At 27.1% G+C, this 12,557-nt stretch overlaps 1 protein-coding gene across 1 annotated transcript in view; it reads right to left on the bottom strand.

Moving 5' to 3' along the window:
• The window catches only part of LOC107447572 (guanine nucleotide-binding protein G(q) subunit alpha), a 31,735-nt gene that overhangs the window by 16,603 nt on the left and 2,575 nt on the right, over positions 1 to 12,557 (bottom strand). The window contains exons 2-4 of the mRNA XM_016062506.4: positions 5,262 to 5,446; positions 3,224 to 3,378; positions 477 to 605 (exon numbers count right to left, since the gene is read on the bottom strand). Coding sequence (XP_015917992.2) covers positions 477 to 605; positions 3,224 to 3,378; positions 5,262 to 5,446 — 469 coding nt within the window. The remainder of the gene's footprint in view (positions 1 to 476; positions 606 to 3,223; positions 3,379 to 5,261; positions 5,447 to 12,557) is intronic.

Genomic DNA, 12,557 nt, shown 5'->3' with positions numbered 1-12,557 from the left:
TGATTATATTTGCCAGTTCTATATAGCAATAGCAATCTATCAATCAAGTATATATTTTTCAATTGCTTTTTTAAACCTTAATTGCATTTTTAAACCTTAATCTCTGAAACCAGTAACCATCGCAATCTATAGGTCTAAATAGGATAATCTCAATTCTGTTCTCAAATTTTTCCATACATAAGAGGGCGGCTAGAGAGCAAATAATAGATTCATATTTTTCTTTATTTTGCCTTTTCAAAAAGACCAATTTATGAAAATTATTAAAAACAAGATTTTTCTTATCTTAACAAATCTTTGCAATTGATTACTTTGCAATTTGATCTGATTATTTCTAATTGCATTTTTCAAAGATTTTGACAATAGTTTGAAGTTTGACTTGAGATAAACAAAACAATGATAAAAATTAAATATTTCACAAAAAAAAAAAATTATGATAAAATTTTGAAAAAAAATCTGTTTAAAATAATAACTTTTACCTGAATATTATAGAATCTAAATCAAATGGATATTCTATAATGCCTGTAGTTGGTACTCTCACCCTGAGAATATCTTGTTGAGTAGGTAAATATTCTGGACGTGACAATCTGTCAAGGTCAGTCAGATAACTAAAGGAGAGAAAAGAATAATCACTTACAAGATAGTTTTGATATTTAATTTAACAGCCACAACTATTTTTAATATTGTATATAAATAAGTGCTTAGTCATTTTAGTGAAGCAATAATATTAAAAGTGACAATTTTCTTAGCAAATATTAATGAAAACATAATAATTTAACAAATCTGTAATAAATTTTAAAGTAATAATTATTGAAGTATAAACTTATAATATTTAATAAGTTTTATTAAAATTTTTTAAACCTTTATCATTTTAATTTGCAACACAAGTTTTATATATATGAACAATACCTATATTAAAAATATGGTTTTGTATAGTAAACACTGACGTAATTTTTTTTCTTCTTTCAAATGCATGTTTTTCATCAACCAAAATATTTTTTCTCGCAGAATTGTAGAAATACTTAACTACACAGAGAATTTGGAAATAATAATGCCAGTTGAAAATAAAGTTATTAGGACTATATTCCTGATTAAAGTCACATTCCAGAGGTTGGAAATGATTCTTTAAGTAATTGGGGAAAAAAATAATATTAATTTGAAATGTCATTTCAAAGTTATTTGCTTTATAAAACTGAAATCCTTTTAAGCCACTGGCCTTCAAAGGACAATATAAGAAAGCAGGAAAGAATAGATACTTCTCAGCTTCATTAAAAGATAATTTGCATTCATTTTTAAAGGAAAAAATTAAAGATATAGTAACATTTTTGTTAGTGGACATTTTTTTCCCTTAACATGCAACATAAGTATTGTATTTTTAGAAGTAATTTTTATTTAATTTTTATTCAAAATAAGCTTTACTGCAGCTGGTCGAAAACAAAGATTAAGCGTAATGCAAATGATAAAACTATTTTTGTAAGGTGATCCATCCAAAATAATACATTTAAAAACTTTTTAAAAATTCATTAGTTTCGTATCATTTTTCCATTTGCATTGAAAAGAAGCAGAATTCAAATGAATGATAAAATTCATTTGAGAAAATACCTTTTTTTTGTCATAGCATACTTTTCAAGTAAAATAAGTAGGACAAAAAATCTGGTGTCAAAACTAGGTTTTGTAAAGATTTTAAATTTTAAAAGATTTCTTTCCACTGCAAATGATTTTAGATTCTAGAAGATAGATTTTCAAGTATTAAAAAGATTTGTATAAATATTGCTAGTCCCGCAGTGGACTGATCGTTAAGACATTCCCAGCAGATCACCGAAGTCAAGCATCACTGGCTGTGGTCAGTGTGCGGTTGGGTGACCACTTGGATTAGTCTGCGTAGGGACCGAGGGTGTGCGGTATTGGGCCTCGTTAAACCGTTCTACCGTAAAGTGCTCGACTTCGCATGCAGGTCGTCGGGCTACCGAAGCGGGGGTGCCATCCCCTCCGCAGAGGATCAAAATTTTGATGGCATGTCTTCGGATCATCCTCAGGGATGTTTCCCAGACCGTCTCCAATAGTCCATTGTGCAGCTCTAGTGTGACGTAAATTAACTACAACAATAAATATTGCTAATTATTTTATAGTCAAATACATATTTAAGCTGAACACATCTTAACTCTGCAGTTTGATTTGGCCTGATTTAAAAGATGTTATAAATAATTTTTTTTTCTTTTTTGTCTTTCTTTTGTGAGAAANCTCTAGTGTGATGTAAATTAACTACAACAATAAATATTGCTAATTATTTTATAGTCAAATACATATTTAAGCTGAACACCTTTTAACTCTGCAGTTTGATTTGGCCTGATTTAAAAGATGTTATGAATAATTTTTTTTTCTTTTTTGTCTTTCTTTTGTGAGAAAAATGTAAGCACTAGTTTTTTATATCTATTTAACTTGTAGTTTGAGATGTTACAAAATTATAAAATAAATATTAGCAACGAACTGTCATAAAACAATTATTATGATTATAATTTCTTCTAAACTTGCTTAATTAATTTGCATAAAAATTTTTAATCACAACATATATGCAAATGTAGTAACAAAACAAATTTTCCAGCATACCAAAAGTAAACAAGTTAAAAACAGCTAACTCAGAATTGCTAAATGAATCATCTCTTCCCAAATATAGCATCATACAGCATACAGAAAAATTAACAGATGCCACTGGCCACAGGGCAGATAATCATAAAAAATGGCAATTAAAAGTTTAATTGTAATTTTTTTTCTGAAAATGCACCTCATTTGCCCTAAACATGTGCTTTTAACTTCTTGCATCATTAATTATGCATGAAAGCCATAATCATCCCATTCAGCATATAATCATGCAGCCTTTTTTAAAACTGTATCGATAAATAACTGGGGGAAAAAGTAACTACAAAATTCACAAGATTTAATCAATAACATTAATATCTTATGAAATACAGAAGATTTGAAAACTTATATTCTTTTATCCTTTTTTCTAAAAACAAAAGTTGCTGTTTGACAATATCGTCTAGCAGAATAGGCTATGGTAAGCAGCTATCAATTTTAGAATCTAAAAGTATTGTAGGCAAAATTTAGAGACTTTGCATTGACATTTCTATTAAAAACACAATCCATTGGATATAGCTATAAAACAAACATTTTGCAAACTTAATATTTATAAAAATCAATAAATATAAATAAATATAATTGTTCATACTATTTGGCTGAATCTGTAAGTTGATACTCTCTACGACGATCATAGCATTCTTGAATACCAGAATCTGCCCATAAGGATTTAATTGCTACGACATATTGGTACTCAAATGTAGTAACAGTTTCGTAATCTACTAATCTTACGAGATCAGCATGGTCCTGAAAAATAATATTCAATTTAACTGTATAATAATAATACAAAAACCATTTAGTTAAAACAATCTACTAAAGCTACAAAATAAACATACAATAGTTTTTGTAGTTTGTTTTAACTCAATGGATTTTGCTTTTACGCAATAATTTAAAAAATTATCCATACTGAAACTTATCAATATAAAGATAAAAACAAATTATAAAGTTTTGAAAAAAAATTTTAAAAGTATTCTTATAAACACATTACTATCTTACAGAGATTTTCAAATTTGATTCTGATATTCTCCTTAAAAATCCTAAACTTTATCTCCTGATGAAGCTTTAAATTCAAGAGCTATTTTCTTGAAGAAAGCCTTCAATTCGAAGAAACTCTAAAGGCAAATTTAAATGGTGAATTCATGTTTAACTATGTAGTAAGTACTCAGAATGAAGACAAATACTAAATTTTTGGTGTCAGTTAAAACAGATGATACAGCTGATTATGAGTTACAAATACCTGATACTTTTATAACAAATAAAGAATAGAGTAGAAGTATTAAAGAAAATTATGACATCAGTTAAGTCTAGATTATTCAAATCTTAACTGTTTGAGTTTCTGGAAAATCAAATACCTAGATAACACGTGAAAGAATTACTATACTAAACGTCACAACTTCAATTCAGCTCACAGCTTATGTATCAAAGTGTTACAAGTCATCACTCACAAACTGCTACATTATTTTTTTTAAAAAGTATTATAGTAAACTACAATGGCTTCAATAGGTCACGTAAAGTAAGGAAATCTTTATTGGAGATTTGAAAAATTGCCGTAAAAGATTTCAACGAATGCCAAGTGCCACCGCATCTAAAATTTTGTCCAATATTTTCATATAAATTATCATGAAATCAAAATACTTGTACACTACTTTGTTTCATAGCATAGTAGATAATAAAAAATTTTCCTGACTGCTAAAAACTTTTTATTTTTTCAGACTACAGAGATGGACACGCATATATTGAGTGACTAGGTCATCATTTTTTTATTTTTTTTTTCTTTAATATATTACACTGAAATTTAAAACTTCTGCCATTTCTAATTATTATAAAATTTTATGATATCAATAATTTGAGTATTTGATAGTTCGAGGTAGGCCTAGTACTGTCCACCTCAATTATTAAAGCACTCTTCCACTAATTTTCTTTTCTTTTTCATTATATCCAGTTTTAATGATTTTATACATTTAAAATGCAGGTTCTGCCATTAAAATAAAGTGACAGTTGAGTTAAATTAAACACAAAGTTACATATACTTAGTTAAATAATAAAATATTATATTCATATTAATAAGATTTACATACATCCACTAAAATTACTAAAATCAAATTATAAAAAGAAAATATATCCACAAATGCAAAAAGAATAATTATGAGGAAAGACTTTCAAAGGTTGAGTTTCTATTAAAACATTTAATACAATAAAACACTAGTAGAACTTAGTAACAGTTTATGCATATTGAATCAATTTAATTTATGTATTATAATCATGCTATGCAACTATTGTTTTAAGTATGCTGGATTAAGATCTTCGTTTTCAGTAATTTTATCCTACTTAAGCCTTAGTCACATCAAAAATCAGTCTTGAAAAAAGTCTTTAAATCTCTGGTGCAAAAATGTAACAAACATTATACAAAGAAATAATCCTGAACCAGGCAATAAGTCTTAGCAAATTTAACCAGAGTTATTGCCATATTCAAGATTAAACAACTTTTCAAACCATTAAAGTAAAAATTAACAATTAACTTATAATAATAGTACAGAAGATAATTTTTAGCAATTTCAATTGATTAAAGCCATTCAGATAACATAAACAAAACATAACTAAATTTTTTTTCAAAAAAAGAGTAAAAATACCATATTTTTTGGATCTTTGTATGGAATTTTAAGCATATCCATTGCTTTTATCATGCTTTGCATGGCCATAAATACATTTTGATACACAAGTTTAATAAAACCCTTTTTGTCTTCATCTGAATAACCCAGTCCATGAATAATTCTCATTTGTTTGATGAATGTACTTTTACCAGACTCCCCAGTACCTGAAAAAGGAAAAATTTAATTCATTTAAGAAGTTATACAATCACAGAAACTGAAGAGAAAACAAATATCAGAGCAATTTATTAAAAAATTCTTGGTCATTTTCTTTTTATTGAACAAAATTATTTTTATTTCTTCAATAAAAAATAATCTTATCTTAGAATTGGTCTAAGCTATTTGATGTGAACATAAAGTTCGGCCTTACTTGGAACTTTCATTAGATATTCCTATTATAACAACAGTGCCCTCTGCTGAGAAAAGCTCTTGTAATTATTGAAATATCTAATGAAAGTTTTAACTAAGAGCGAACATTCCGGCCCTCATTATATATTTCAATTATTGAAATACAAATATAAACTGAAATTACGAGTTACAACTACTACACTAAACAAACAGGATAGAATTATAAACAATACTTAAAGTAGAAAAATAAAATGTGAATATATGAATAAATGTGATATGATTACAATGATTATTAATTGGCAAAATACAATTATTTTAAAAAACAATGATGATCAATAGCCAAAGGAGAATAATTCGATTATTAACTTCAATAGTAAAATACTTAGTTTCTGAATTGGTCTTTTAAAAAATACCCTTTGAAGATCTAAGTAAGACAGGACATATGCATTTAAATTTGCTTTTGAAAATTGTTTTTATGACTCATTTTAAAAGAATGAAGTTTACCTAAACATAATAATTAGTAGATGTACCCAATATTTGGTTACAAATCAGTATTTAGCCCTCTAGCCACACATTCAGCTAGCCAAATAATAAGTTTTTTTTCTTTACTTATCTATCAAATGACTTAGCTTTATAAATATTAAACAGACTACTGGTGCAAAAATATCATTGAGCTACACAAAATTTGGATGGAAGATATGCTTTCTTATTATTATAAAACCAACAAACTAATTTAAGTACTTATATTTTTAACAGCAGGAGAAGTATTTACTGATACAGTGTTATGGACGAAGTATATCCAGTCCCATAACCTAAAAATCAAAAGTGTGAAAACCTGAGATTCTTGATCAAATTTGGATAGGAAGAAGTTCATTTTGTAAAAGTGGGTACATTACTAAATCTATTAATGAAAAATAATAACGAACCAGAGCACTGCTTAATACCTAATACCTTCGGTTTTAATTTTAAAGCAATTTTATTGTAGTACTTTTTACTTCCAAACTTTAAAAAGAAATTTAATTAATAATGCAATTTCGTTAAGATTCATAACAGTTTTTTTAACATATCCAGGAGTCTGAGTCTGTCTAGATTTTTCTGAGAGGTTACCTATTTTGTGAAAATTTAGACATATATTGTGAACATTATATTAAATTATATTAAAAAATCAACACCAAAATATGGTAAAAATGTGGATTTATCGTTTCTTATGGGATACAAAAATAAAATTTTAAGAAAAAGTCTTTTGTGAAACTACCGTTCTTCCTAAAGTTGAATTTGTGAAGGTACCACTAAACTGTAGTAAATTTGGCCTGGACAGACCCCTGNGAACATTCCGGCCCTCATTGAAGTATATATATTTCAATTATTGAAATACGAATATAAACTGAAATTACGAGTTACAACTACTACACTAAATAAACAGGATAGAATTATAAACAATACTAAAAGTAGAAAGATAAAATGTGAATATATGAATAAATGTGATATGATTACAATGATGATTAATAGGTAAAATACAATTATTTTAAAAAACAATGATGATCAACAACCAGAGGAGAATAATTTGATTATTAACTTCAATAGTAAAATACTTAGTTTACGAATTGGTCTTTTAAAAAATACCCTTTGAAGTCTAAGTAAGACTAGACATATGCATTTAAAGTTTGCTTTTGAAAATTGTTATTATGGCTCATTTTAAAAGAATGAAGTTTACCTAAACATAATAATTAGTAGATGTACCCAATATTTGGTTACAAATTAGTATTTAGCACTCTGGCCATACATTCAGCTAGCCAAATAATTAAAAAAAAATTTCTTTACTTATTTATCACATGGCTCAGCTTCATAAATATTAAACAGACTGGTGCAAAAAATATCATTGAGCTACACAAAATTTGGATGGAAGATATGCTTCCTTATTGTTATAAAACCAACAAACTAATTTAAGTACTTATAAGAACACGAGACAGTACTCTTAACAGCACGAGAAGTATTTACTGATACAGTGTTATGGACGAAGTACTATGTCCAGCCCCATAATCTAAAAATCAAAAGTGCAAAAACCTGAGACTCTTGATCAAATTTGGATAGGAAGAAGTTCATTTTGTAAAAATGGGTACATTACTAAATCAATAAATGAATAATAATAACGAACCAGAGAACTGCTTAATACCTGATACAATTGCTTTTAAATTTAAAGCAATTTTACTGTAGTAATTCTTACTTCCAAACTTTAAAAAGAAATTTAATTAATAATGCAATTTTGTTAAGATTCATAACAGTTTTTCTAACATATGCAGGGGTCTGTCTAGGTTTTTCTGAGAGGTACCAATTTATTAAAATTTAGACATAATTTGTGAAAATTAAAAATTATATTAAAAAATCAACACAAAAATAAGGTAAAAGTATGGATTCATCGTTTCTTGCGGGATATAAAAATAAAATGTCAAGAAAAAGTATTTTGTGAAACTACCTTTTTTCCCAAAGTTGAATTTGTGAAGGTACAGCTAAACGGTAGTAAATTTGGTCTGGACAGATCCCTACTATGGCTGATTTATCTTAGTTCAAAGATGATTAAAAAAATAATCCTTTCCATCTTAAATTTAATAAAATAGCAAATTTTACTCTTTCACATAAGCTTTTCTGTGAAAATATTATAAATTTGAAAATATTTAGAAATTTAAATCCTGCCTTTATTAACAACACTCTATCGAGACAGAAAATAAAAACAGGGATGGAAGCGCATAACAATTTTGGGGCAGAAAAAATGTGTTTTGGAAAATGTTAATTTGGTTATTGGGACAAATTGGAGCAAATAACTTTTAAATTCAGAGCAGCATAGTGCTAGAAAAATTATATTTTTCAGCAGATTTGAACATAACATATAAATTTACATTTATAAATAGAAAGAGTATAATAAAAATGCAACTTTTATTTAAAATATAACTGAAAAAATAAAAAAATATATATATATAACTGAAAATTTACTAAACGGGTTACCTGCAGAAGAAAAATCTAAAAAGATTTGATCGTGTTTAAATATGTATTTTAAATAATCAGAGAAAAGAAATATGCCAATAATATTTGACCAAACTAAATAAATTCTTTAATTAATTAAATTAAATTTTATTCACCATCAAGGATCACAAATACAAGCAATGATTAATAAAACATCACATCAGCGATTCAAAATTTTTTCCAGCTATGGAACTTTCAGTGGAGCCCCGATTTTATAAAATATATAGAGACAATTGTAAACATATTAACTAATAAAAATTTAAATGAAAACTTTAAAAAAATTGCTACAAAGAAACAAATGCAACATTAAAAATTGTTATCAAGGAAACATACTTCCTTATTAAACAAATTAAACTTTATTTTGATTTGTAACACTATTGCGAAATACTAATGCCATTTGTTATCAATGTCTGTTCTTATAATAATAATATATTTAATATAATGTTATCAGCGAAATTGCATTTTAAAAAATTGACATTTTGCATTAAATTACTTTATAAAGACAACCGAAGTATTAAGTAAATAATGGATTAATGATTTGATCCCAATGTTATAACAGGTTTTAAAAATGTTTAAAAAAAAAGTCCAAACAATCAGAACCCCTTTAACCCTTCCATGGAACCCTAGGGCTTTGCAAAATACCATTAGAAAACCATTGCATTACATCATTAATGCAGGGTTCATTCTAGGCAGGATTTATGGGACAGGTCAGACATCACTCTGTTAGCCCTTTGCATGAAAAAATTCTGCCCTGCATGCTCTTTGATCCTGATTACGATCATCACTTTTTGACATACTAAATTTGCACTAATCTAAACTGAAACATCTAAATTGTAAGTCCATAGTTCCCATATTATATTTTTGCCCATTTTATATTTGACACGTCTTACAAATACTGATATTTTTAATGATTATGATTTACTACAACAAAAATTTTGGTTTTGAGAAACGACTTATTTGAAAATTGCTTTATTTTTGCTCTTGATTCTACGTGGCTCTAAGCTAGTTTTTTGCCAAACTTCAACTTTTCAAACATATAATGTTATTACAACAAGTGCATTTCACATTTTAGTCACTAATTTGTTACATGCTCTATTTTCAACAATTCTACAATAAATACATGTCCAATATTGTTTATTTTTAGGACGCTTTTCACTCAGTTTTTCTTAATTCCAATATTTCGAATACCATGTGAAAAAAGACTTTTGCACATAAATACAGCAATAAAGTGAGCTAAAGTTGCACTTTACACTCAATGAGATTATTAGAGTTTTAGAGAAACTTGGTGCAATTTTGGAATAAAACAGCATTTTGGAACAGGCTGGTGCAGAAAATTTAGTTTTGGAGCAGTTTGGCGCAATTTGCACAAACTGCTCCAAACCTGTAAAAAAAAAAATTTACATTCAGCATTTTTTCTTACAAACTTTACTTTATATTATTTTAACAAATTGGATTACATCATTTGTATGTTGCATGGTATAGGGCAAAATTAAACGTCACCACTGGCCACAAGGTGACTGAATATAACATATAGCAATTAAAAAATTCCATTCCAGTTGCCACCAAGTTACTACTTTTTTCCTCAAAATGCACCTCATCTGCATACATTTCTTTTTTTTAATAAAGATGTAATTATCATAAATACTTTGAAATATTCTAAAAATTATTTCACACTTGTTTCGTATAACATTTCATTTTTGAAATAGAAATCAACATTTAACGTTTAGAGAAAAAGATTGAAGATTTTTGAAGAGTGGCCACTGCTAAAAATACTACAACTGCCCATGCACAATAGTAAAATTTTTCAATTTTACATTATATTGCAGGGAAGTTAGAATAAGAGGATTCAGCATAACATCTTACAGATAAAACATCTCTGCCTTATTAATTTGTCCCAAGGCCAGGGTCAAATGTATTCCAGATATTACAAATTAAAAACTTCTTTTTACTCATAATTGTAGAACTCTAATGATGAACATGATGCAGGCTAAAAAGTATTATTTTTCTTCTTTATTGCATTAGTTTGATAATGATCAGATTGATACCCATTTACTACATCTAATCAGAGTGTATATAAATAAGGTGAACTAATTATTAAAAAAACTTTATGGTTGAACATTCAAATATATGATTGCGAAGAAAAAAAACTTGTTTTTTAAAGGATAATAAGATTTGTAATTTAATATATTTCAGTCTTAAATATAGTAAATGGTATGAGAGCAAAATTTTTTCGGTTTTTCAAGAATACTTTTTATCACTAAATAATGTTTTTGATATAGCTACTCAGAGCATTAGCAATGAAAGTAATTTGTGAAACAGCTTTTATAAATTTTCTCAGTTTTTAAAATCCCTATTAAGAAGTTGCTACTCATTTATTTTTTTGGCTGGTAAACTTGCTTTTATATTACAGTAGGGAAACGATTATCCAGAACGATTGGGACCATCGCTATTCCAGATAACTGATTTTTCCGGTTTTCTGAATCGTTACAAAAACCCGTTCTTTTTATTGTCGAACCCAACTAAAAAAAAAATATTTGGAAATAATCTTAAAAAGAAGAAAAAACGATAAAGTAATATACTAATGATTACTTCCAAAATGATGGTAAGGTAAATATCTTTCAAAAAAGAAAGAAAAATCCTAAAATCTTATGAGGAAAAAAACTTTTTTTTAAAAATGGCAGGAAAATGTATTGAATTTTGTTCCGGTTTTTTGGTCTCCCGATTTCCGGATAACGAGTTCTATACTGTATATACTTACTGTCCTAATGCAAGCCTGAAATTGGTTGTAATAATTTCATTTTGCATACTTTATTTATGACTAAGTTCAGTACTTGCAGGAAAATGTAATTTCTTATAATTTTTACATGTTACTACAAAGATACATGTTACTTTTAATTAGGATCTAAATACACTTGATATTTTTACAATTGTAATTTTACCGTACTTACTAAGCCCCAACCTAGAATAATTTTTTTTTTAATTTTTGCGACCCGTATCAAAATAGGTTGCGCCTCACTGATATCAGAAGTATTCATGATTAATTTTCAAAGAAAACTCTAAAAAAGTTTGCTCTCTGTCATTCTCATTAAAAACTGAAAGAATTTATCTTACATTCAAAAATAATATAATGCATACGATTTTCATTTTGTTGAAAAAATTTGGTTTGATTAAGCTTGAAGTTCAGAATAAAATGCACACAGTATCTTTGAAAATAATACCTATTGATCAGTTATTAAATCTTTCTCCTTAAGGACTTATTTTAAGACCAAAAAATTTTAAGATTCTTCTTTAAATCAAGACTCTTAATTTTTATACTCAGGCATTCAAATTAATTTTAATATTTCTTTCGTTCATTCAACTTAACTTAGATTTGTTTTATTTCATGCATTAATGATCTAAAACAAAATTTAGATTCAATTCCAGATATTTAATACTTATGAAACAAAACCCGTTATAAATAAATAGTTACTTAATTGAGCTTCAGATTTTACCAAAAACATTTCATGTGATATTAAAGATATCTTAATGGCTTATATCAACAATCTTCATTAAATGATTCTCTCATAATTCAATATTTGTGTTCAAACACATTAACTGTCAAGTCCAAAAATAAAACAATGTATTAAATTCCTTATCTCAATAAAAATCAACCAACTCTTTAGCTATGAGAAAAGAAAAAAAAAGAGAGAACTGTTACATTTATAGACAAATTAAGGGGAAACCTGCTTTTAAATAGAAACAAATAATAATTACTAAATGGCCTCAAAAAATTACTTAACAAATGCAATTAACATTTTATAATATTAAGAAACATAGTACAGTACAGAACCCGTTATCCGGAAATCAGAAAACCGGAAAACCAAAAAACCGGAAAGAAATTCGATACATTTTCCCGCCATTTTTTTAAAAAAA

Source organism: Parasteatoda tepidariorum, chromosome 1, assembly GCF_043381705.1.
Source record: "Parasteatoda tepidariorum isolate YZ-2023 chromosome 1, CAS_Ptep_4.0, whole genome shotgun sequence".
Classification (NCBI taxonomy): Eukaryota; Metazoa; Arthropoda; class Arachnida; order Araneae; family Theridiidae; genus Parasteatoda; species Parasteatoda tepidariorum.
This window is presented reverse-complemented; position numbering and strand designations above follow the sequence as displayed.